General features: G+C 35.8%; 2 protein-coding genes across 4 annotated transcripts in view; one reads left to right on the forward strand and one right to left on the reverse strand.

The window, feature by feature from the left end:
* The window catches only part of LOC149553563 (uncharacterized), a 140,895-nt gene that overhangs the window by 84,734 nt on the left and 29,311 nt on the right, over nucleotides 1–26,850 (forward strand). The window contains exon 3 of one of the 3 annotated variants that reach the window (XR_016353122.1): nucleotides 21,015–21,196. The exons of 1 other annotated variant lie outside the window; for it this stretch is intronic. The gene's annotated coding sequence lies outside the window, so the exon portion shown is untranslated. Of the gene's footprint in view, nucleotides 1–5,476; nucleotides 5,578–21,014; nucleotides 21,197–26,850 lie in introns of all 3 variants that reach the window. One more of the 3 variants, XR_016353121.1, reaches the window with a different exon arrangement.
* Nucleotides 4,179–4,958, reverse strand: LOC149553564 (putative calcium-binding protein CML44). Its single transcript, XM_089789923.1, has one exon. The coding sequence runs from the start codon at nucleotides 4,953–4,955 to the stop codon at nucleotides 4,179–4,181; it is 777 nt and encodes a 258-aa protein (XP_089646049.1). The 5' UTR covers nucleotides 4,956–4,958.

Genomic DNA, 26,850 nt, shown 5'->3' on the forward strand with positions numbered 1-26,850 from the left:
ATGGATGCCATTTGTAAGAATCTTTTCCTTAGAATGTGCATTTTTCCTTTAAATATGAATTTCTCCTTCATTTTGATGTTTTTGGTTCTTCCCCAAGTTCCAAATTCGAATTTCATCTTTGGAGTGCATTGCATCTTGGCATGTTTTGAGTTGTTTTCAAAGGTATGTTTTTCTTTTGTTTTGGTTTTGTGTGCTTGTTGCCGGTTTTTCTCCATTTTGGAGAAGTTGCAAGTTTTTTTCCCAAAAACTTGTTTTTCCTTCACTACATGTGAAAACATTATCATTTCATTTTTTTCACATTCTGTTTCCATGTCATTACATCTCACATTTCATCTGACAAATGCGATTACATGTCTTTCACTTTATTCGCCATCCACACATGCATGTAATCCCATTTTCTGTTTCCATTTTCATCCATCTCATTTTTCGCTTCCATTTGCATGACACGATTACACAAAATGTCTTACGTGTAATTGCATCTAAAAGATCCAATTTTGACTAAAAGTCATTTTTTGAAAAGTCAAAAAGATGTCATTTTCTCCTTTCCATATGCATTCACACCTCCATGAGCAAATACATGTTTCCGTATCTTTCCATGCTTTCCATCTTAGCCTTCATCCGCATATCTTTCACTCACACTTGCATCTCATTTCACCCTCCACCTTCCGTTACATGTTGCATTTACATGTAATCCATTTTTCGTGCAATGACATCTTGAAAGCCCAAGCCACTTTTGGAAAATCAACAATTTTCATTTACACGCATTCCTATGCGCCAAGCACTTTACTTCAAGAAAAAAAAAAGGGAGTTAAAGGTGCTGATGGAAAGTTGTTTCGAGTGTACATCCGAACATCGTCAAGAAGGTTTTCAAAGTGTCAAAGACTCCAGTTTGTGCTGATCTACAAAGGAGAATTCACGACAACTTGAGTGAGAAAAGATGGATTACATCAAGTTTCCACATGATAATGGACAATTCATCAAAGAGAGTGAGAGGTTATCAAAAGATGCAACACTATGGTTATCAACGTGAATGCAACAGTACAAGGTACAGGAACTCCCAATCCTGTTATCATCTAGGATTGCATCGTCAAGTACAAGGCGTTTTAGAATTGTTCTTTTCTCTTCCATCTTCTTTCTTCTTCTTTCATGTTTGTAGTTGGAGAAGATGCATTACATGAAAAAGTGTAATTACATGTAATGCAAGTTACATGTGTATGTAAAAGATGTAATGTGAGTTGCACGTGGAGTTGCATGTAACCCTATATTTTCTCTTGTAGTTAGACTTGGTCAAAGTTGGTTGAGTTGCTCCCACTTTTTCCTCCCCCTTTTTCTCAACTTCTTTGCCTATATAAAGGAGTGCCCCCTCATTGTAAAAAATATCTTTTGTTGTATGCAAGAAAGCTTTGCCACATTTGTGCAAGCATAATTTTGATTGTGTAGTACGAATTTGGGAGAAAAGTGAATAAAAGAGGCAATTGGATTCGAAACTTTGACTGGAAGCAATTGTGATAGAACAAATTAGAAGCTTTGACTATAATTTGTGCCTATTGTCTTGATTCATGTTATTATTGTGTGTTCAATAAAAGAGCATAGAGAGTTAAGAAACAATTGAAGCCCGAGCTTTGACTAGGAACAATTGTGAAAATCCATAGCTAGAAGCTTTGTCTGTGGCTTGTATTTTCATCTTAATTCGCAAAATAGTTAGATTGTTCTTAATTTTAGGAGTCTTTGTGCCCTAATTGTAAAACTTTTACCATATAGAAGTACAACAGGACTTAGAGCCAAACTGGTACGTTTTGGCTAACCTTTGAGTTAGTTAAAATTTATCGGTATCACTGTTTCCAGCTCGTGATAGAAGTGTAATAAGAGATTCACCTTGCCAATTATTCGCCTTATGAATAAGTGGATCCTTTCTTGAAAGTTAAGAAGGAAGGATAATAGTAACACCCTCTTTATAAATCTCTCAATTTCTTGCTTACCTTGAGTTGATCCAAGGAACAGTGAGAAGGGGGAGCCTTCCCTTTAAGGTAGGAGAGACTCTGTCTCATACGCTGTGGCTGGTCATCCTATTTTGCGATTGAATTTTTACCCAATACTATTGGTTGCAAAATATCCACCCAACAGGTTGCCTTTCCTATCGCGATATTTGGCTTGTATGTCCACATAGACAGTAATAGGTATATGAGATCCATCAATTGCTCCAATACAATCCTACAAATAGCGAATTTATAATTAAATTTCCATAGATACAATTTCAAGTCAATGAAAAAATATGTTCCAATAGGAGAGTTAGCTTGAAGTAGGGGTCAAAACGGTCCTTCCCAAGAATTTCAGAAGTGTTAGGAGTCGCAGCTATCAAGTAATCAGTATGTAGCACTAATATAGCTCACAATACCTTGTGGAAGTGTCGGCTTATTGTCTCTCCAGAGTGAGCAAATTTATGGTCAATCTTACGATTCCTCAATTTGTGGCCAAGGGTATGGAGGAACATCACTAGTTGTTCTTCCAATGATATGTTTATCGTATCTTTAATGCTTCCATTTCTCCTACGAATTTGAGCGAGGCGAAAGAAGTCTGTCCTACTCATGCGAAGTTGGTCATGACAATCGGTCTCAGTTGAATGGATGATACGCTTATAAAATGGAATTCCATCTCTTCTGCACTTACGCCTCTCTCCTCTAGCTTCTTGTGTAGATGCTGCAATAGATATTGCAAGGGTGACAAGAGCTGCTACTACAACAAGAATAACTCTATTCTTCCTAGCAATGAGTCCATGAATCCTTGGATCATTAGCAAGATCCATCAATGACTTAAATACACATTACAAACGTTTCAATCAATTATCAACTAAAATATTTCTTTGAAACTCAAAATATCATGGCACATCACAATCTGTCATGCAATATCTCTATCAATTGTCATAACTATAATACCAAGACAGAAGACTAAAATCAGAAATGCTTGTAATTTATGGGCTAACTTATAATATGTCCAATATAGCTCTTGAAAACAGCAAACTAAAATCAGAAATGCTTGTCAAGAAACGATGGAAAATCCTGATTACAATGTATAATGGTGGACTTATAAGTGTTAATATAATATAATGATTAACAGAAATTAGACTTAGTATATCAATTCAGGATGGACATATAATGATGGTGCTTTATGATTTGTATGTTACGAGGAAAACTTAAAGTCAAATTTTAGTGATAGTACTTTTTACTGCTGCAATGATAAGGAGTTGCTATTAGACCTTGCTGAAAGTTTGCATAAAAGAGTTCTTGGGAAAGACAAAGCAGTGAAAAGGCAGTTACAGATGTTGTGGTAAGATAAAAGGCAGTTAAAGGAGACCACAACAACCTGCTGGAGTTGGAAAAACAGAGCTTATAAAGGCTCTTGTAGAACAACCATTTGATGATGAAAACTTGTTGGTCCAGATTGATATGTCTGAATATATGGAGCAGCATTCAGTTTCCAGGTTGATTGGGGCTCCACCTGGGTCTATATAGTGCATTCCAAGTATTTTTCTTTATTCATATGCTGAACAAAAGTACAAGAAATAAAACCTCAGTCTATATTTTCTTTTTATATAGAACTCTTATTAGTTCTACTCCCAAAAACGATTATTAGATATCTAGATTTCTCAATACTCTTTAAAAGATTTAGAAATTGACCAGTATTCATTTTCCTACATTTAAAGTATTCATTTTCCTACATTTAAAACTCAAATAATATTTTACATAAAAATTTTAAACTTTATCCTCTATTCATTTCCTATTTCCAACTGATTATTCAGAATTAATTTTTTTTAATAATGAAATAAATATTGATATAATTTTCAACTCTTTTGTCACTTTAAATGTCTTACAGTTCCTTATTTGCCATATTTTTTAAATGCAAAAACCCAGCAAAAAGTTTTGGATGCTTAAATTTTGAAATTGATTTCCCGATATTGATGGTCATGATAAGGTTTAATGTTTATAATATTTGGAGCTACAACATACAAAACTTGAATAACGAAGAAGATTCTTAAATTTTTATATCTCTATATAAGAGATCATACAAATTTCAAGCAATGTGCACGAATAGGAAGCTCACTTGATCACTAAATTAAGATCTCTAGATAATTGTTAACTCTTCAAAATATTCCATTCTTGCCCTTAAAAAATGGCATGGCATTAGACTGCAGCAACACATTGAAGACATGGGAGCAAGGCAGAAGAAGTTCTGGTGATTAAATGCCTGAACTCATAAATATCCACAAACCCATCTCCATTATAATCCACACTCTCAATCATGCGCTCACAGCAACTCAAATCTTTCCCCTTCACAAAACCCAATTTGGAGAGGACATTAGCCAATTCCATTGCACTAATAAACCCATCTCCATTTTGATCAAACACATTAAATGCCTCGCAGATTGCCTTCGCTTTAACCTTCACATTTTCAGCTTCCTCTTCCCTATTTATAAATACTATTCTATAAAACTCCCTAAACTCATTTGCAGTAAGAAAGTCATTATCACATGCAGACACTGATCTCACAGCTAATTCAATCTCCTCCTTTGCAATGTCGAAACTTAATCTCTCCAAAAATCTCACTATCTCAACTGAACTGACTCTTCCATCACCATCTTCATCCAAACTTCTAAACATACTTGCAAGACACTCAGCCTCCTTTTCTGCATCTTCCTCGGAGATGTTAGCCGAATGAGAATCTCTTGACTCAAAACATGAACTACTACCATTACTACTTTCATCTTTCAATATCTCTTTATTCCTTGCAATGGGTTGCTGGCATTTTTCATCTTGAGGAATGCCATTATAAACACCAGTATTCTCACTATGACCTAGGCTGATATTGAAAGTTGCATCAAGATCAACGTTCTTCTTTGGACTGAAGAAGGAACCATAATACCAACACCCATTATAGATGGACTCATTAACATCCAACATTGAAGAAATCTTTGATAAATTCCTAATTTTCTTTGAATCTATTCTGTAAACTTAAGAAGTAGATCCTTCTCCACTACTATTAGCTGCTCTTAGCCTTGGTATTCCTCGACGAATCTCTCTGCTATTAAATAACATTTCAAGAGAAAAAATCTACTGAGAAAAGAATAGGATTTGGCTGTTTTCAGTGGATGAGAATACACATAGGAAGGTGGGAGGAAACTGCCTTAGATATATCAGTTTTAGTTTTGTACCTCGTGATCTTACTAATTCAATGTATCAAAGCTCTATTTACAATGGCTTGGTCATTTTTACAGGATTCTTAATGAGTGTACAAACACCTCAACTTCTACAAACCGAACTTGAAGGAAGGATAAAAGCTCATGTATTATTTTACTCAAAGTTTTAAGTACGTGCCAATGCAAACAAATAAAACAACAAACAACTTTGCCAGCTCTATAGCTTTATAAGTAATAGACAAAGGAAGCCTCGTTGTAGTGATGCAGTTGTAACCTTCATTGCAGGAATCTCCACATGGAAGATGAGGGTAGCTGGATGTAGGAGAGTACATTACTAAGAACTCTGCACTGCCATAATGAAACAGATATGGTTGAAAGACATGAAGGTTTGCAATGGCTTAGCATTCACGATGACTTTCATTACATTTTTTATCCTGTCTACTCTCAAATGGGCTTGATTATACAATTACTTACTCCGATCTTCACTGTTGATACAGGGCATCTACTGACTGCCTCAAATTACTCAAATCCTACCAATATATATTGTTTTTCCTACTGTGCTATTCTAGAAAACATACCTCTTTATGAGACTGAGGCTATACATATAAATACCAGGAGCACCACGAGTTCTTTCTACTTCAGTAGCTCATGCCTGCTTCCTGACTGGGATTTTGATGGCATGATCTTACCATTTTTGTTGTAGAACTTCTAAAGAACTATTGTTGTAGAACTTCTAAAGAGCTATATACTGAAAGATCTGTGTTGTTGAAGGTAGTTTATTCAATCATCTCTTCCAGATAGAGATCCCAATGCCTTAGATTAACAGAAACAGTCCAGACTCCAGATTATGAAGATGCAGCCGATTAAACATTCTTACAGTAGCTACACTTTTGGAAATCTCAACAAGTACCAAATATAGATTCTTTTGAAGATCTTTTTGAAATTGTTGCCCCATCCCAATCTTATAAGACGTCTGCCATAATTGATAAGGTTACAAAGTTTACCTTGTATTATAAAATCTGCTTGATCTAGTTTAGTGACAGTTGTGTCCCATACATACAAGTCATATTTTAAAGAAATTTCTATTGTTACTTTTTAAATGGTGGTTTTCTTTTGTTTTAAGTGTTTCATCTTTTCTAACAACGAAATTAATATCTCTTTTACAATCAAGTAACAAGGAATCAAGTCATAGCCAATGCAAAAAAGAAGGAATATGAGAAATCGCAAATTATATATCAGAATGTGGAAGAACACAGAAAAATGTGCATACAAGGATGGGAAGAATCGGAACTATCACTGGCGAAAAACCACATAATAACCACTTTTGCTTCAGATTAAACTGTGAATTGCGTACCTCTGCTAACACTTTTCTTGCCGCCGGTAGCCAAAGATGTTAGGAAATTGTTCCAAAAACATATTAGAATGAAGATAATAGAAAGGCTAACCTGTTGCAAGAAATAAATGAAGGAAAAATGACGATTGACCTCACGAAAATGTATCAATGAAAAAGGTGCTTCGGCTCTACAACAATAGAAAGCGGCTTTGGCTCTGGCTCTACAAACCCTATTTTTTCCCTCCACAAATTCGAGCATGTTGGCAGACCTGTCAAAACATTAAATTTGGTTTAGAAAATAGTGGAATAGGAATAGGCTATTCCTATTCCACCTATTTAGTGGGAAGTCTGCCATGCCCATTTTGGGCTAAAGTTAGAATAAATGTATTTCTATTCTACTTTTGGTTTTTGCATCCAAACACAGAATTTCCGAATTCTCGTAGTCAAATTTTCCTATTCACATCCTATTCTTGCAACCAAACGGGGCCTAACCCCCTTGAACCAAGTGCTTCAAGACAAACCTACCCTAACTATGTACAAGAATCCCAAAGGGATGACATTGACAAGATTGATATATGCACTTGATTTGACATGGTTTCTCAAAATATTCAGGAATAGTAGGGCTTGGGTGGTGTTTCTTAGTTTTGCAAATTCATCCTTGTACTCTAAAAAAAATTGTAACCTCATTGTCAAATTCAGGAAGTTTATCATGTAAAATCAATAGTTGAGGCAATTCTTTTGGTCCATGAATGATCCAGATGCAAGTTTTCGTTCCTAGATCACAATAATCAGAACAAGAACTTTCAAAATCGTCAACATTAAAAGCAGGGAAAGAGACACCCTGATGTGATTCAAGTGGCAATCTTGTTTCAATCCTTGTTGATCATCTACAACTTTAGGAGGTTGCAACTGGTGGTGCATTCTTCCTTTCGCATTAGCATTGATTTCACGGGTGGTCTAAGTAGTATGAGTCTTGAAGTGAAGCCCTTGGACTAGTGCTTTAGGAGGCTTGCCCTTGTACAACATGAACCTTGCATCTCTGAGATTATCCTCAAGTACATCCTAAAAAATTAGAGATTCCTTGATGATTAATACTTTAAATACCTCCACAATCTGTTCCACTGCAGTATCTAACTGTAGCACTCATCCAGATTGTCCTTTATCCTCCTCCCATTGGGTTGCGTGTAGAAATTTCTTCAGGAACATCTTGCAATTATTCATATAGGATCTTATCAATCTTGGAATCCTCAAAACTGGAAGGAAGACCACCAAACAATGCTACGAGTTGCTCAAATTCAATCTCAAGTATTCGAGTTTCCAAAGGTTGAAGATGATTATGGATCCTGCCACTTGTAACTTAATTATCTTGAAATACCTTTGGCAATGACTCAACTCTTGTCAGCAACACAATCATGCTTCCTTGATGCAACTCATTTCCTTCCTCATCCCTTGATTCACAAATTGAGTAATAGTGCCTTCTTTGTTCTTTGGTGTCCAACTTGAAAGATGACAAAAATCCTTCCCACCTCTTGCTGATACTCCTGAGACCAATCCATTTGGAACTTGATTGAGTCAATGGTGTCTTGGCAAGATGGGCAAGTAGATTCCGAATGTGAAAGGCCATGCACACTACACCAAGTACTTCTCCCATATCTACTTTGCTTCTTATTGATATCCTCATTAAACTCAAGGAACTCTGACTGTGAATGGACAAGTACCACAAGCTCATATACTACTAAAAAATAAATTCTTCCTCTTAATGCCAAGTCCACTCTCAAGAGAAATATCAAAGAATGCATTTTCTCATGCTCTATGGTACCATGTGTCCTACACTATCTTGAAGCCGCAAGTCGAGTCAAATCATATGGATGCAATCGTTTGTTCTAATCAAACCATATTGGGAGAACAACCACTTGCCTATCCATCAAATAACCTTTATTTTTAATTTTTAATTTTTTATCTTTTTGGTCTTTCAAATTTTAGGCAGATCTCTTGCATCTCAAATATAACTTGAAAACTCATTCTTGTTGATATCTTCACGAATGAACTTTTTTCAGCCTCCCTTCTAGTGCCAATTGCTTTTGGCATGATGATGGAGGGTTTGGCATGGCGATGTTGGGTTTGCATACCACCAAAACCTTGATTTTCAAATTCTTTCAAGGATGAATCGCAATTCAGCCCTCTTGCTAGTGCCAATTTTTGTTGATGTGAGTTTTTTTCCACTACAACATGCGTAATCAAATACCCAATGTTTCAAGATGAAACATGAACTACTCAATCCTCGCTTGTTATAAGGTCATCTCTCATGCTAAGCTTGTAAAGTAAGATAATGAAATGATGTTTGTTGATGTATGGAATATCAAACACTCAACCCTCTCTTGAAAAGTAAATACTCATGAAGACACGAGAAAAACTCCAATGTTCCTTCCACCTGTGGATACTAACTTAGTTATATTAATGTGATTTGCTGGTTAATCACGCAGGTGGCCTTACGTTGTTCATTGAAGGATGTTGGACTCTTGCTATGATGGTGATGATGTTTGGTTTTGTAAAGTATACGAGCGCCAAATAATGTTGATGGTGATGATGATGGAGGGTGTGTCTGCCAATGATGCTTCTCCTTTTCTAACTTTCTAAGAATGAATTCCAACTACTCAACTACTCGCTGCTTTACCCTACTCCTATGAATGGAAAGATTAGAAAATGGACAGGGATCAAATCTGATGAAAGCTTACTAGTGGCTCTACCTCCATAGATGCAATGATTCAAGGGAAAAAAAACTAGATTACTACACAAGGCTTCCTAACAAGCTGCTAGGATGCTAGTGGCCTAATTTATGGATCCCTCTCAAACATCCACTAATATCACCATAAATTATCCATCTACTCTTACACTTAACAACTTCTTGAAATAAAATCTACTTTAACAACTTCAATGAAATTTAATTCTAAATATTGGAAGTAGAAACCATGCAATAACACCAAGTGTTCTTATCACCATGCTAGTCACAACAATGATAAGAGAAGCAATTTTGGTATTATCTTAAGCAACAATTTTCTTCAACCCTTTTTAACTTTAACTATTGGAAGTAGAAACCGTGCAATAATACCAAGTGTCCCTAATCACCATGCAACTCACAACAATGATAAGAGAAGCAATTTTGGTATTATCTTAAGCAACAATTTTCTTCAACCCTTTACAAATGAGAGCAAATTGCCTTATATAGAGGCCAAAATTACAACCAACTGTAGAGATTAAGAGGTAAAATCAACGATCCACATTAGATCCCAGAAACTCTAATTAGGGTTTCCACCCCATTGGCCAATGAGAAGATGCTGCCTCATCAATGGACCAATGAAAAAAAGGAAAAGTGGCAACCAATGAGAAGACACCAAAATGGTAGTCAATCAGAATCAGACACCTATCCTACCCAAGAAGAAGGAGAATTTGCCACTTGGGCTTACATCAAATGATCCTCTAATATAATTCTACCCTTTTCTTTCATCTTTTTAGCCAAGGCAGTGAACTTGGCTAGCCTTTCGTTGACTTCCTTCATGGGAGGGCAAAGCGTGTGCTTCATCTTGAGCTCAACCAAATTCATCATGTTGTTCGCTGCTCGCAGTGTCTTCTCATGATCCTTCTCATAATCTTTCGCATATTCGATAAAGGCACTGAGGGAGGCAAGGGTGCCCAAATGTTTCTTCTTGATGGTAAACTTCCCTAACTCATCCAATCTTGATCCAAATTCTGTCTTATTGACGTTCTCCTCTTTGATATCTTCAAAATCAAGTGCAGCCCCAATATCTCTCATCATGGTTGAAATGGAAGTGTCAACGCCTGGGCTGTGCTGTGCAATCTCATTCTATATCTCTTCAAGTATCCTCAATCTGATAGTCAAGGCAACAAACCAAGACTCTATCGTACTCATTCCTCCTCCATCTACCAACTTGGTTCTCTCCAAATATCTCTCTGGTAGCTTGATAAATGTCTGTAGCCTAGGAATGGCTAAGTCCTTGACTGGAAGAAAATCCTTCCACTCCCCTTCAAATGCTCTGAATTTGTCTCTAATAGCCACCAATGACTGGAATGTCGAGATAAGGGAAGGCAAGAAATTTCGCCCATCTCAAATTATATATTGATCCAATCTTTGATTTCGTGTAGCTAAGCTGATATCTCTTCTATGTTGCTCCCGTTGTCTTGTGAAAGGGCTGCCTGATGCAACTGTTGGATAGGTTGGCAATCTCTCCAATACTTGCTTTTGGCCTCCAACTTTACAATAGTCTCATTTGCCTTCCTTAACCTTTCTCTAATTGAAACCATGTCTTTCTGGATCTCCTCACATTACATGTCATCCGTGATTCCTCCCAAGTTATGCTCAACTATCTCATACTCCTGGGCTACAATCTCATCTACTGCCTTGCTAACCTTTGGTATAGCAATCTAAACTTTTCGGTGATCCTCATCATTGCTTCTGATTACCTTTGCCACCGTTTTTGCAATTTGTTTTTGTTTCTTGCTATCTTCCTTTTCCACTATCCCTTGAATATCTTCAACTATTTGGACAGTCACCACCTCGCCTCTTGGCATAAGCATTTGCCTTAACCATAGTGGTGCAATGCATCTCCACAAATCTGGATTCAATTTGACTAGCAAAGCATCACCAATGGCCTCGGACGCCCAACTTACTTCCTCAATATCAATTGGCCTATCTTCTTCTTCACTAGTGACTCTCACATCATCTCCATGTTGGTTCTCCAAGAGAGGAGAGTACTTGGTACTGTTGTTGTAACCACTTGATTTTGAATCAGAGCTCACCTCTACCGCAGTCCCTTGTCCACTTGTATTATCCCCTTGGCTTCTAGCCTCAATTATGCTCTCTCTTGACGGTGCTGCATTCTGTCTCTTTGTTGGAGGTTGTTGATGTTCTTTATTTTTCTCAACCTCCAAATTTCTCTTCTTGCTCTTAACTATTCTTTGTTGCTGGCTACTGCGTTCACCTTTCTGTCTGACTGACTCCGCTAGACCTTCTTCCTCTAGTTTCATCTTCTCATAAGTAAGGCGTGCCTTCTGACTTTGTAATTGTTTTAACTTCTCATTGTACCATGACTCGGTGTGTAGATCATCTGTCCTTGTAATTGCCTATAAGGAAGGATCTTGATGATCATCCCAATCCACTGTATCATAAGCTTCTCTTAACATATTTTCATCATCTTCCAGTTGATCGGGAATATCAAGGCCTCTCCATTTGATTGCCCTCATCATGCTCATCGACAGCCTTGAGAAAGCTAGTTTTCTCACATGAAAGTCATCCTGTGCATTGGCCCAAAATTCTTCTATAGTAGGAATATGCTTGAATGTGTTTTCGTGAGATGCCTTGATAAGACCATTTGGATCGAATCCTTGTCTTGCTCTATACCATCCTAGATGATACCATTCTAACTCCTTCGCAGCTGCAAAGGCGACAGGATTAGGGCAAGTATCATTGCCTATTCAAAATGAGAAGGTAATCCCTATGTCACCTTTAAGTTTCATCATCTTGTCATAATGCTCAAGTTGCCTAGCCAACTCCATCAAAACTATTTTGTCGAGTGGGTACCTTGGAAGTCTCTTGGGACAAACTATACTCCCTGCTACTCGAATATATGTGAATTGCTGAAATTGGATGAACCAACTCCCATACTTCTTAACTTTTGCATCCGCTTCCAATGAGAACCTCCTAGCAGGTGTCTCTTGTAATATCCTTACCGTCTTCATGGCAAAGGCGTCATAAAACATCTTATAGTCTTTGGTGTTGTGCAAATGAAGCTATGGATAACACTCATGCACCAAACACTGCCCCGACCCATTGCCAATCACTCCTAAGGTCTTAAGTCCAAGATTTTTATATAGTCTCGCAATCAGATAGAAAAGATAGGATCCCATATAGAAATGCTTTTGATTTTGCACTGTCCTAAGTTGCAACTCTAGATTTTCACTTATAATTCTAGCCCAATCAAATCTTCTCTTTCCATTTTCAATTTCATCAATAAAATAATACATTAGTTCTTGAATTGCATACCTTGAGCCATGCCTATGATTCGGCTAAGAAGCACAATAAGGTCACCGTACTCCAGCTTGAAATCTGACCTGGTGAGCTTTGATGAATTGGTAACTTCCTTCTTGCCTTCGTGCAACCAATTCTGCTTTAGATGAATGAGATAAGCCTCTTGGTTACCCTGGAATAACTTGGCCGCTTGATCCATCATCACTACTGTCATGCCTTTATATTGGGGAATATTGAATACTTCTTCGACCACTTGTCCGCTAATGTTAGCCAACACTCTTTGCCCTTCATAAAAAATGATGGACATGGTCACAATATCAAACTGGGATGTGCATTCCATTACCAATTCCAGACAAGGCAAGGTAGGAGGGAAAGTCGCTGTGTGTACAATTCCGCTCTTGTAGATCTTTTTCGCCATGGGGGATTGTCCTTCCTTCAATTGTACGATGTTCACCATGCCGATATTGGTATCACTTATTCACCTCACTTTCGAGAAGAAGATGGTCTTAGGCATCATGTCTTCCTTGTCTTTTTTGGCATTCTTTCCCTTTGGATTCTTGCTTGCATTAACATCTACCATCCTAAACACTTATTTCTACCCTTTCATTCTAACTAGTATGGACTACACTTATCAATCTCCAACCTTCTTTCTATCGATGGAATCTAGCTTATTTCAACCTCTCCAAGTCCTATCTCTACACTTATCAATCTCCAAACTTTTTTTCCTAAGGATGGGACTACCACTTATTTTTGCCACTTCGTTACTTTAGGATAAACTACACTTATAACTCCCAACTTCAATATTAGGGTGGTCTAGCTTATTTCTGCCTCTCCAATTGTCCTATCATGAAATCTACACTTATATCTCCAAACTTCAGCCTATCAATGAAAATGATGAAGTGGTGGATGATGAGTGCAAGAAGAAAACAAGGGAAACAAACCAAGCAAGAAGAAGAAATAAAATCTGCCTTTAAAACCAATCTTCACCTCTAAAAATAAATAAAATTTTACCTTAAATCTGCTTTTATCAATAATTGGGCCCTTTCAAATTTGGATCTGATCTCAGAAAATTCAATCCTGCTTGCAAATATGATGCCCTAGCAAAAAAAATCAGAATTCACCAACCTTGCAAAATCTACCCATGCCACTAAATTAGACCTTAAATCACATTAGCCTTTCACCAAATAAAATCGCCAAATTCTGGAAGGAGAAATTGTTGCCAAAGATGGAGAAACTAGACTAAAATTGTTGCCAAATCACCAAAAATCAGGCCTAAAAAAAATCACCCAGGCTGGAAAAAATTGGATCTACTCCAAAAATCATCCTAGGGCAGAAATTGCCCAAGTAAGAGGAGAATAATGCCGCTAAGAAATGGAAAAAATCTGTCCCAGAAATCGCCCAAGTCTGAAATTCACCTCCCTTAGAAGAAAATTGCACATCCAAGGAGGAGGAAAAAAGAATGAGGAAATAAGAGGAGGGGAAGCCCCCTCTTATACCAACCTTTTTGCCTCTCCAAGTGGGCTGACTTGCCTGGAGGGAAAACAAAATTAAGTTAGTCCCTTAATTAATGGCCCAGATTTAAATGCAACATTAAAATTACTTATCTTATAGTGAAATTGGCCCTTTAATTGCCAGTTTTGATCAGAAATTGCAAAATAGAAACAAGGAAAGCCTAGGAGATGCCAAAATCTTCATTTAACAATGCTTTGGTAATTAAAATATCATTAAAATCAAATCTCTCAAGCCAAAATCGATTTTAAATTCCAAATTATCAATTTCCTTTAACATTTAAAAATCCTCTAGGCAAAATTTCAACCAAATTAATGAGATTTTGCAATTTAATCCAATTTCAAATTTTTTTTTAATAAAATAGATTATTTTCCTGGTATTTGAAATTCAAACTCCAATTTCAATTTCACTATTAAAATTTATTTTTCACCAAAAAAATTCAAGATTATCCAAAACAACTAAATCTAACAAATTCATTTTGAGCTATACAATTATATCAAATTTTCAAAAAAATTAATCTAAGTTCAAAATTTGCAATTTTATCATGCCAGGTATCGTTTTAACCATCGAAAAAATGTTGGTGTTGAATTCTGTTTGGCTTAAGGATAAAATTACATGTTCTGGAAAATCAAGTTAGTGCTGGGTGAAAACAAACCAAATCCCTTCTTGGCCCGAAGGCGTCCGAGGTGTAAAAATGTCAAATCGAAAACCTCTTGACAACTCCAAATTTGCTAAGGCAACTGAATAAAAAGGGGGTCCCCAAAGATTTTGCGGTGATGGTGTGAAAACCTCACAACAATGTCAAGGTTCCTTCATTGTGGTTATTCGCTTAGAGAAATAATGTGAGTTGTTGGTAAACACTTAGGGGACTTATGCTATTCATTCAATGGATATCAACCACTTGCACTCTTTAAGATTTGACTTCACTTGTGCAATGAAAATATAACTTTTTGACTTCCAACTTAAACTTAAACTTAATTAATGCTGCTTCTACTCCTAACTAATGCAAGAAATCATGGATGAACTTGGACTCTACTAGATGTAGCTTAATCAACAACTCAACCTAGCTACTGCGAGATTCTAAGGAATAGTCAAATGGCTTTTGTATCAACATCCCCTCTTCAATCTCATCATCTAGATGCAAACTAAAGACTGAATATCAATTGAAGTTAACTGCTTTCAATCAATGACTTACCATACAAGGCTCTCCTACCATCAACAAGAGGTTATTCGCTTGGATTTGTCAAGTCAATCAAGTAAACATCCACAACAACTTCCATTCAACTAACTACTTAAACATGAAAAGATATCTACTCCAAGTGAAAGATTGAGGAAACAATGCATCACTCTAAAGTAACATTAAGTAATCCACCATGAAAAACCAACAATGAATTATCAATCACTTTCACAAGCATTATAGCAACAAGTAGATCAAGTCTCTCCCTTAGCTAGCCTACTCTAATCTCCTCTTGTTTAATCTAGTGCTTCTCTTCTATTCTCCTATTTCATAAAGGAGAAGGCATTCACCTTTTATATGTCAAGTTACGACAAATGGCCAAGATTAATTGAAGATCAAGGGCCAAGATTTAACCCTACAAACCTTAATCAAGGTTGGCAAATTACAACCAATTACATGAGAGCACCAAATCATGGGCCAATAAGAAAACTACAATTTTTCCAACCAATAAGAAAACAGGACACTCGACATAGTTTGATTGATTTTCCTTGAATCTGGAATTTTTTGATTGGAGAAGACGACAGCTGCCACCTCATCATCATTATCTTGTAGATCTATTAAGAACATGTGCTTTGAACCTTGGGTTGTGGAATTGGTATGTTAAAACTGCAAATATTTCTTGTTGGATTGTCAGAAGGTATCTTTTGATGAAGAGAAAATTTCTCTTTCATACTAAACTTTTCTAACTTTGATAAACTCTTCTAAGACAATCAATCCCCTTTGATTGAATGTGATAGTTCATGCTTCCAAATTGGTTCCATCTTCTGGACTTTCTCATCCTTTATTTCGAAATCTCTCCATGGCTTGACTTTGATTCCTTGAGCTTGTATCATGATCTGATTTGAACTTGATTGTATTTGAAGATGTCTTCATGTGATTGGGCTTGTCTTGATCTTTTAAATTTGCTTTGCTCTCCACTTGAAATCTCCTGGACAATCATGATATTGAATATTCACCTTCTCATATGATTACCACGAGCTTGAACCTGCCACCCTCTCCTTGTTTTCAAGCCTCCCCAACATTTCACCTTGCTAGAACAAGAAAGAGATTGAATTAAATAATGAAAGGACAGGCACCACTTGTAATAAAAGGGAAACTCATGAAAAGAAACTACTGTATACAAAACAAAAATAGATTAAATAGTTGATCAAGAAAGATTCCTTTGTTTTATTGCAAACCCTGAGGTAAAAATCATCTTGAAATCTGGAAACAAGTCAATTTTTCAGTCCAAAAGTTGATGTGAATCTTGTAAAATGTCATGTCCCCTTTTTAGTGACATGTTATTTTTCAGTGAATTTGCCAAATCATGGACTCTCGTAGGCAGATGTTTTTGGTGAGAGAGTCATTTTGATGATTATTTGGGGATTGGATGGTCTTATTTGCTCTTGGAGAGATAGGGTTTATTATATTTTTATGCGGGGCCAAAATATTATAATTTTGAGTTGAGTTGCACTTTTTTATTTTATAAAGTTACTTTTTATAAAAAGTGCATTATAAAGGGATTTCATAAGAATATTTTATGGATACTTCTAGAAGTTCTTAGAGGCTTCTTAGGAAAGTGAATAAATAGGGTGCTTGGCCTCTCATTTGGACATCCCAAGTTTTGAGTTTACACTACTTTTTCTTTTTGAGCATTTGTGGCGCCATCTTGGTCTGCAGATTGTCATTTGATCTTTGGGAACGGAGTCTCGTAAGGATTTGCATAACTAAGGAGGTGAAATATCCTTTAAAGGGTTGCACTTTGGAAGTGGTATTCAGCTACTTCAAGTTGAGCTTATTTGGGCATTTTCAGCAGAGTTCGATTTTCAGCCTGGACATACATTTTTGCTCATATCTCACTAGTGGCTGAGAGTTTGATTTTTATTTTCTAGGAGAATTTTCCTTGGAGCTTGGCGATTATTTCCATATCATTTTCGGCACCTTTCAGGCCAACATTTATTTTTGCCAGGAACCGCACCAGTTCGTACATGTACGGCCGTACGGTGAGCAAGCCGTATGGTCAGCCAATTGGAGGGCAGTTTGGAGTTGCAATTTCATCATTTCATCTTCAGCATTCAGTCTCCAACATTTGCTCAATCTAGGTTCTTTCATTTCAGTTTGTAGTTGTAAGAAATTCTCAGTTGCATTCAGCCAGTAAGGGTTTGTTGTAATGTGCCATGTTGTAATAGCTTGAGATGAAAATCACATATCATATGTAAATGCATTTGGTCATCATTGAATGAATATATTGACACTATTTTACATCAGTTATTTCAGTAGATTTGTTGCACAATAATTTCTTTTATTCAACATTTTACTTTTAGCAGTGTATTTAGTTTGCATGCCAAGTGTTTGACGAAATTCCACAGTTTAGTATTAGTGGTTTTTAGTGGCCTATTGGTATGGGTCATTACATAAAATCTGGTAAGTAAATTTGTTTTCAGTTTACAACCTATCCAGATTTTGTTCATTGGCCATATTTGTCTCTGATTTTGGAACAATTCTGCTGTACTTTTAGTTCAAATCGCTCATGCACCTTGAAACAACTTGCAGCCCAACTTAGCAACAAATTGGCTGTCCGTATAAGATGTTGTGCTGCATATCTGAGATAATCTCACTGTGAGTTGGTGGCAAAATGGTTTGAAATGAGTTTGTTTAAATAGGTGCTGCACTGGTGAAGGGACACGAACCTCTAAACAGGTTGACCTTGGCCTTTCTCATCCAGTGAAAATTCAACCAAATTATATTCATATACCTCTGTACAGGCTGACTTTGTTCCAAGGTGGAATAGCATTTTTTCTGCCTAACAAAAATTTGAATTTCGAACCTGCCCTTAGTGTGTTTGCTACTGCCCTAGGTGCTGGGCAGAAATGTCATGAAGCTGGGAAAATAGTCACAGGAGAGGGCGGAATCTGTCCTCTTGTGGAAATACCTTCAGACACTAACTTCAAAATCGTCCCTCCTCCTCCATCAAACTTAGATCAAATTTGCATGCCCCTTCCATTGTTTGCAGTGGAAACAAGTTGTAGTTTGGAAGTTTGCCCTTTTTGTAGGGGGGGAGGGGCGGTGCAGAAATCGGCCATAGATCAGCGGGTACCTCCCTTTGTTGGGAACTTTCCTTCTAAAACTTAGTCAACTCAACCATCTCTTGGCCGGAAATCTGATGAAAGTGGGAATTTTTCCCATAGACCAGCAGGTTCCTCCCTATGTTGGGAAATTTCCTTCTAAAACTTAGTCAGTTCAACTATCCTTTGTTTAGTTTTTACCAAATTTACTAGGGATTGGGTTGATACTAAAGAGTTCTTGTCATATTGTGCAGTGGAATTTGGTGAAGTTTGGGAATTATTTCCCAATAAGGGGCGGAATCTCCACAATCTTGGAAATTTTTTGAACACTTATAATTTTTTCATCAAAGCTCCAGCATGTTTAGCCATTTCATCTTCAGATTTTTGCCCAGTTTTGAATGAATTTGATTGACACCAAAGACTTGTTAAAATATGGGGGCAGAATTTTTCTTGGGATGGGAATTATTGCCCAAGGGGCGGAATCCACCCTTTCTTGGGAAATCTCAGTCACTTCACAAAATTTTTCAGGTCTTAAAACTCATGAATTCACCCTTACCACTTTGCTCCTCTCAAATTTCAAAGTTGTTCATCGCATCATGCTTTGAAGGCTTGATTGGAGGGGCGTAAATGAGAGGGTGCTTGGGATTGATTTCCCAAAAGTGGGTGAAATCCACCCTTTCTTGGGAATTTTACAAAAGTTTGTCATTCTGGACTTAGTCTTTCAAACCTCTCAAAACCTTCCCCTACAACAATGACTGGCTTCCTACTTCCTTCCTCAATCTCCAAGCCTCACTAGCCTTCAAGCTCCACCTCCTACCAAGTCTTAAAGACCTGAAATTTTCGGCTATTTAAGCACCCTAAAACCATCTAAACCTACAGCTGAAACAAGAAGAGGGGTCCCTATTTGCAATAGGGCAATGGTGTGGAAAGTTATGCTTAAACTTACTAAAGTGCTGAAAATGGCGACTACTAGAAATAAAAAGTCTTGCACCGGTTTTTCAAAATCACTCCAGAAAGTGTTGTTCATCTTGATTAATCTATCTGAACTCATTGTTGTATCAGAAATCCCCCCAAAGCCAACACCAACTGCAGTACGAGAGAACCATGAAAGTGGACATTACATAGGTAATCTCAAGTTTCTATGACTAGGCTCCCTTGTAATGCACAAAGCATATCTTATGCACTTTGCAACACATTTTGAAGGTCTTGGTATACCAAAGTGATCAGCAAGTATTGAAGCATGTGCCTTCATTATTGGTTTAGCTCTTAATTCTTTAAACACACAAAGCTTCCTTAATATGTAGGGAAAACCTTATTGGAGATGATAGTAGTCCTTGGTAACTTGCCCTTAAATGACTTTGATATAATACCTTTTCAAAGTTTGCATTATGCTTATATTCATCACCAGATGCCTCCTTGTGTTTACATTGTTCACTTATGCCTTATGGTAAAATGGTCCAAGCTAACTTATGGTGTATAAAGTTGAAATTAAAGGAGGTCTTGGACAACATAGCAGCCAACTTTTGAGCCAAACCTCTTTGTTTAACTTAATGATAAGTTGAAATCATTGCAAGAAAACCATCCATTTGTAGCATGTAACAACTAGCCATTTTGACTGTGCTGCATGTAGAGGATGGTTTCTTTTTGCATTTAAAAACACTTCTATTTCTTAACTGTTTGTACAAGATCATACGATTCTGTACCACTGAGTATTTCAAAATTGTGTTATAAAAATGCTCTGAATGATAGCAAACATGCTATCTCCTTCCACCCACCAAGCTTAGTCATGCTCCTTCTCTGCCTGTCACCGCATCTCAAGCATGCCAAGAATGAAGTCCATTATAAACTTTCTTCCTTATTTCAAACATAGTCAAAACTGATTCCCAAAAGCACACCTCTTAACCACCACCAAATGAATGTCACCTAAAAAAGAAAATAGCACACAAACAATAGAGGCAATCTTTATTCTCAGAAAGGTAAATGCTTGAGATAAGCATTGAGTTCCAGTACAGAAACATGTGACTGATTGCTTCAAGTTACATCTATCTGATTGAGATAAGCATATAACTAGCAACACGTTCTTAAAAAGTATAGAAAGATAATCCCAAAGTTCTAGTCCAAAGAGAATTTGTAGGTTGACTAAAAAAATTAAAATAAATGTCAAGGAAATATGAGGCTAATTGCTTCAAATTACATCTACCTGATTTTGAAAACATATATAGTGAGCCATGCTCAAAACTGGCACAAACCCACACTACAAACTCACACATCTATTTCGATCTTGTTATTTTCTTATGCTATTGTGGTATGTTTTGTTCAATAGTGCAATATAATCAGCGATATGAATATAGCCAATGAAAATCTATTTTCTGCAACTAATAGGCGGAACTGTATATTTTATGTTCTCTGAATATATCTATGCTATGGAAATGCCCTTCAATTGAAGGAAAAAGTAGTTTTGGACTTCTTTTCTTCAATGTCTTTTTTAAATCCGAGATTTACATAATTTTTCGGGAAAATTGTACTCCTTTGGTTTGCCGATTTATTCCCCAAACAATTAATGCTCCTATGTTAATGAACAATGTGAATATTCAATGGATAAAAAATGTTTTGAAATAATACCTACCTTCAATCTTGCTGCCCTCTTCCTCTTGCAGGAGTGAAGAAGTTCCTCATGGCTTGCTTCCTCCTAAGTCTCCTTGCAGCTCAAAGTCTCAGTCTTCATTTTTCCTCTTCAGATTGCAGCTGCTGATTTTGTATGAAATTGTGAACAAGAATGAGAAAAAAAGTCTCTCTTATGACTTATTTTAGAGGCCTTGGGGATTGGAGTTGGGTTCAGGTAAGGTATAGTCACTTCGAAATGATTCTTTTCCTTCAAAAATATAAATAAAAAAATTACCTATCTACTTTCTGCTGTGGATAACTTTGCTGTGTGTCCTGGGGTGTCAAGGGATTTCTGGGCATCTTAGAGACATTACAATGCTCCCTTTGCTGTTATTTATTGTTGGAAAGCCATTGGGTTTTATTTTACTAGGATTGTCTTGTAAGATTCAAAAATCAGCTATGCTCAATTGTTGTTCCAATTTTCTAGTTCTATTTTGTTAGAGTAATAAAGTTTTTCTTATTAATTAAATCATATTGATTTAATTATTAAGTCACTTATTATCTCTAGTTTACTTAAGCTAAACTTTGGGCATATAATAATTAATTATTATCATGCAACCTAGGTTAGTTTTTCTTGTTAGGGTTTTGATCTCCTTTTACAAGGATTGATCTCTTTGTAATTTATTCATTCACTTTTGATACTAACAATTTCTCTTTTTGCTCATCAAGAATGTCGCATTTATGGATCTAGGAATTCCAATCTCCATAGCTTTTGCTTCTCTCTTTCTGTGACAGGTGTTTGTATGCATGTGATAGGTGGGAGTTGTGGGGTTGATCTTTCATCAACTTCAACATGGTATTAGAGCTCCATATCTTCATGCCCTTGTTCTATTTATGAGAGGTTTGGCTTGACTTTTAGATTTGTATTTTTTTTTCCACAGGGTTTCATTTTTCAAAGTTTTTTTTGTATTGAATCTGGGGGGTCACCTTTTTCTGGTGCACTTTGAGCTCAAATGGACCTCACCGTTGAGCTTAGAGCGAAAAAAAACCCCTATTTTCATATAAAATTTGTCCAATATGGACACAGTTGGAATTTGAGGCAAAATATTGCCCCTAGATATGGCACGTTTCTTGAGGTGACGATTTTCTAATTTTTGGCATGCAAATTGAGATTTTTTTGCATGAAAATTGAGATTTTTCAGCATATAAATCAAGAATTTTGGCACACAAATTGAGTTTTCTTGCATACAAATTGAGATTTTTTAGTACAAAAATCAAGATTTTTGCATGCAAATCGAGACAATTTGGTATGTAAATTAATATGGTTTGACGTGAATCTCGAGGTAATTTCTGGTACTGGCGGGCATAGATCCTGAGGTAGTATTTTTTTGCCCTTCCAATGCTTTTTGACCTACCTGCAGTTTTTTGGTCTTAACTTGCTCATTCGAACTCCGTTTTTCGCAAACGAGATATCGTTGGAAAGTTGATTCCAAGCTCATTTCGGTAGTGCAGGTCATTATCAGTTTGGTGCTTTTTTGATGGCTGTTTTTTTTGTCGCAGTCAAGAGTTCTATTTTGCACTCCAGGAGACATATCTTGAGACATTCTATTTTCCAAATTCTGCTCTAGGCACTTTCCATTTATTTTTTTGTTTTTTTGCATTTTGGTCGATATCTTGGTTGTTTTAGGTCCAGAGATCGATTTAGTTGCTTCAGATATTTTTTATGGGTTGACTATTTATTGTATTAGCCTTATGTCTCTTTTGATCTTTGTTGACATCCTTTTATAGTATTTTTGCAAACGCACTGAGATAAAGTGCCACTCTATTGCATTTCAAGATCTTGCATATCTTTGTGTTTTGTTGTACTCGCACTACATTATAAAGTGCCTTGGGGGGTTTCATGTTGGCCATATTCGCCATCTTCCTTTGTCAATTGAGTGTTTCTTCCACGACATTAGCCTCATGATGTGTGCCATTATAGGTGTCTGTACTTTTTTTGCACTCTTGATGTTCCTAGTTCTTTTTTCTACAGGAGATATCGCATTTAGTTTCAATGTTCATTTGTTACGTCTTAGCATTATAGGGGGATTATGTTGGTTCTATTGCTTTTTTGGTTCGATGGAGTGAGTGTTGTATTCAATATTTCATCTTATGTATCAGACGATTGCACAGTGGCTGGATACCTATGCATTTCAATGAGATGGATCATTTACCATATAGACATTCTTTCATTCTTGTTTTTGGAGGCAATGAAGATACCTTCCATCTTCGATTGATTAGCTCTTCAGACCTAGTCTTCTCTACCTGGTCATGTTCTATATAGTGGAGGTTCTTCAGATTAGCAGTTTGTTAGCATTTGCAGCTTAATGCTTTAGTGATGTTCTTCATGATCATTTTTTGTTCCTATCTTTTGGGACATTCCTAGTTTGGAGGCTTCTTTAGTCTTTCACTAGTGCTTTTTAACATTATTTCCATCTCTTTTTGGAGTAGGGTTTTTTCCCATGTGGTGTTCTCTATTTCTCCTCTTTTCAAAAATTTGGTTGTGCTTGGGTACCTCATCGAGCTTTGTTACCGGGACCCAAATTTTCCTTCAGTAGTAGTTTCTAGGTTTTTAGCTACTCCCTAATTTTATCTTAAGCAGGGGGGTTAGAGTAATAAAGTTTTTCTTATTAATTAAATCATATTGATTTAATTATTAAGTCACTTATTATCTCTAGTTTACTTAAGCTAAAATTTGAGCATATAATAATTAATTATTATAATGCAACCTAGGTTAGTTTTCTCGTTAAAGTTTTGATCTCCTTTTATAAGGATTGATTTCTTTGTAATTTATTCGTTCACTTTTGATAATAACAATTTCTCTTTTTGCTCATCAAGAATGTCTCATTTGTGGATCTGGGAATTCTAGCCTCCATAGCCTTTGCTTCTCTCTTTCATTGACAGGTGTTTGCATGCAGGTGATTTTTGGAAGCTGTGGGGTTGATCTTTCATCAACTTCAACATATTCTTTATAATGATTGTCTTGCCTTTCCTGCAGGTCTAATTTATTTTTGCCAAGCAAGAAGAGTACACATTCCAATTAGAAGTTACAGGAAGACTTATTATATGAGTCTAAATATAATTCTTAGGTTTTAACCATTTTGGCATTATAAAAATAATTATTATTCTTATGGGGAGAGTTCAACTTGAAATTCCCATTCTCTTTGTTTGTTAAGCCCTTTTCTTTCTTTGAATAATTTTAACTTCAAAAGGATGATGATTAGAAAGAGTATTTGGTTTAACCAAAACAACACTGTTGGAAATTTGGCATTTTTAAATTGAAAAAACTTTTTATTTGCATAAAATTTATTTAGTCTAGTGTAAACTCATTTTGATCTGCTCGATTTGTTGGATCAAGTATTCTGAATTCCCCTTCTCTTACCTTCACTATTTTTTTTGAAGCGTCTTTAATATTGTGAATTCTCTTCATTTTATCCGGACATAAATCACTCATGGCCTCATTAGTTCTTGCCAAAGGCAGGATACTATCGCAATCACTTAGTCCAATTTTACAATCAAATTAACCAATCAAATCAAAGAATTAATGCAACTACTATAGTTTATAATAATTTTTGATTTTACATGATTATATAAATCCTATTTTCTTCAACTTGATTGGTAATTTTGGTAAGCTTAAAAATCAATTTTCTCCCACAAAAAAATAGAGATTTTTAAACATGTAATAGAAATCTTGTTTTAGACATGAAAAGTTGCACATTTATTGTGCATTAATGACAATGTTCTTTGTCCTTATTTTATTTTAATATAAAAGTCTTTTCAATTGTCTTGCGACATGTCCAAATAAAAGTATATAATAGTACTATATTAGGTTTTATGATATAAAATTTATGACTTGATAATTAAATTATATTTTATATTAATATCAAAATTAATATTAGAATTTTAATGAACATAAATGCTTAGTTTTGTAACCATAAATTGAAAAATAAATATCTCTTATCTTACATTTTTTAATCTTTTTTAAAATCAATTTTAATTATAGCATACAATATATAAGTATTTTAACAATTAGTTTATTTATTCATGTAATACATCAGCTAACTCCACCGAATTCAAGCGATATCTTAAAAGCGCAGTTGGTTCCTTTCTTTATTTCTTTCTTGCTTTCATCCCTCTTCGTAACAAGCAAGCATATGTTTCATACTGAGTTGGGGATGAAACGATGTAGCAATTCCATGACTTATCTTCCCCTTTGAGTGATGAAATGTGTGGCACCCTTTCTCTTGTGCTATGTAAACATTTTGTATACACTTTACTTGTATATTGTTTCATTTTCTTCTCAAACTTTATAATTTTACACCTCTTCAAACAGTATAAGCTTTAGGCAAGAACTTTGACACATTGTGTATCTTGCTTCTAATCCTCTTCATTATATCCTAATGTAGTCACTCATTGTTGTAACATCCCTGTTTGAAGTAGGATTTAGTAATAAATAAGAATTAAATAATAGAACATTTGATAATCTTAAAATATAGATTAAATAAATTATTAATTTTTAATAATAAACAAAAATCATATAATATATATATTTTTCATAGGTAATGGGCCGAGGCCTAGATTATTTATTAGTATTTGTTGAGATTAATTATTATTACGTGTTAAGCTTGAGTACACTTGAACCCACTATCTCCTAGATGAGAGGCTACCGTTGTGTTGATAGGTAATGGGTCGAGCCTAGATTATCTATTATTATTTGTTGAGATTAATTATTATTGTCTTAAGCTCAAGTAAACTCGAACCCAAGATCTCCTAGATGAGAGGCTATAATTTATTGCTGTGTTGTAGGCTCTTGCCTAAAAATCATATCATATTATAATTTTAATATAATATAATATACAGTTGACAATTACAAGACAAATGACACAAAAACACATTTAAAAATATATAAATAACTCAATAAAATAAAATACAACGATCAACTTAATTAAAAGTCAAAGCAAATGAAGGGACATGTATGAGAACATTTGACCCCTCATAAAAGGTTAAGCTCTCCCAAAAGATGCATTGCTTAAGAAAGACAAAAGATATAAATCAATAAGTGAAGAAGATCAAAAGACACAAGGGAAGAAGAGAAAAGTTTGTTTAAATTATTTAGTTGAGCTTGTGGACTAATGAGGAGTGATTTTAATAAGTTCATTCACCATAGCAACAATTCAGTCATTCACCATAGCAACAATTTAGATGTTGTATCAATTGGCTTTGTCAGAAACAAAATTACAAGATTACTTACATGATTTCAATAAGGGCGACATTTGTTTCTTTAGACCAATCAATTCCCCCAATTTCTATGTTAAAATTTTAATGCAAAGCAATTACAAATTTGCATGTGAAGGTAAAAGAACTAAGCAGCCAGTATGTACAGGTCTAAGAAGTAGAACCCACAGAAGAAAAAAATGGTGCAAAAATACCTATCAAAGAGCCATATGGAAAAGATGACACATTTTGGAAGGGAGGTAAGATATATATATATATATATATATATATATATATATATATATATATATATATATATATATATATCCAACAAAAGACCATAAAAAGGGTCTAAGGGATTGCCAACATACAATATAACAACTAGCAATAAGAACACCAAATGGCGCTTGGGGAAAATAATAGAACAAAACCCAAACAAGAAGCCGAAACATAAGCCAACAACAAACTAGCTGGTCTGTGCAGACGGCAAGGAATGCATAATAGAAGGATACAACCTAGGACAAGAAGAGGCCCAAGGTCGTCTTAGGTTGCCACTAGAGTTGGAGGGTTGTTGCGTGTAACACCTGTGAGATCTCATAGACAGTATGCCTAGAGAGGGGGACCAAGCATCCACTT

Source organism: Cupressus sempervirens, chromosome 6 (genome assembly GCF_028749045.1).
Source record: "Cupressus sempervirens isolate cs-2001-9-10 chromosome 6, ASM2874904v1, whole genome shotgun sequence".
Classification (NCBI taxonomy): domain Eukaryota; kingdom Viridiplantae; phylum Streptophyta; class Pinopsida; order Cupressales; family Cupressaceae; genus Cupressus; species Cupressus sempervirens.

Bases quoted from the DNA above. Each gene is read 5' to 3' on its own strand.
- LOC149553564 (XM_089789923.1), bottom strand. From the start codon at position 4,955: ATGTTGGATGTTAATGAGTCCATCTATAATGGGTGTTGGTATTATGGT.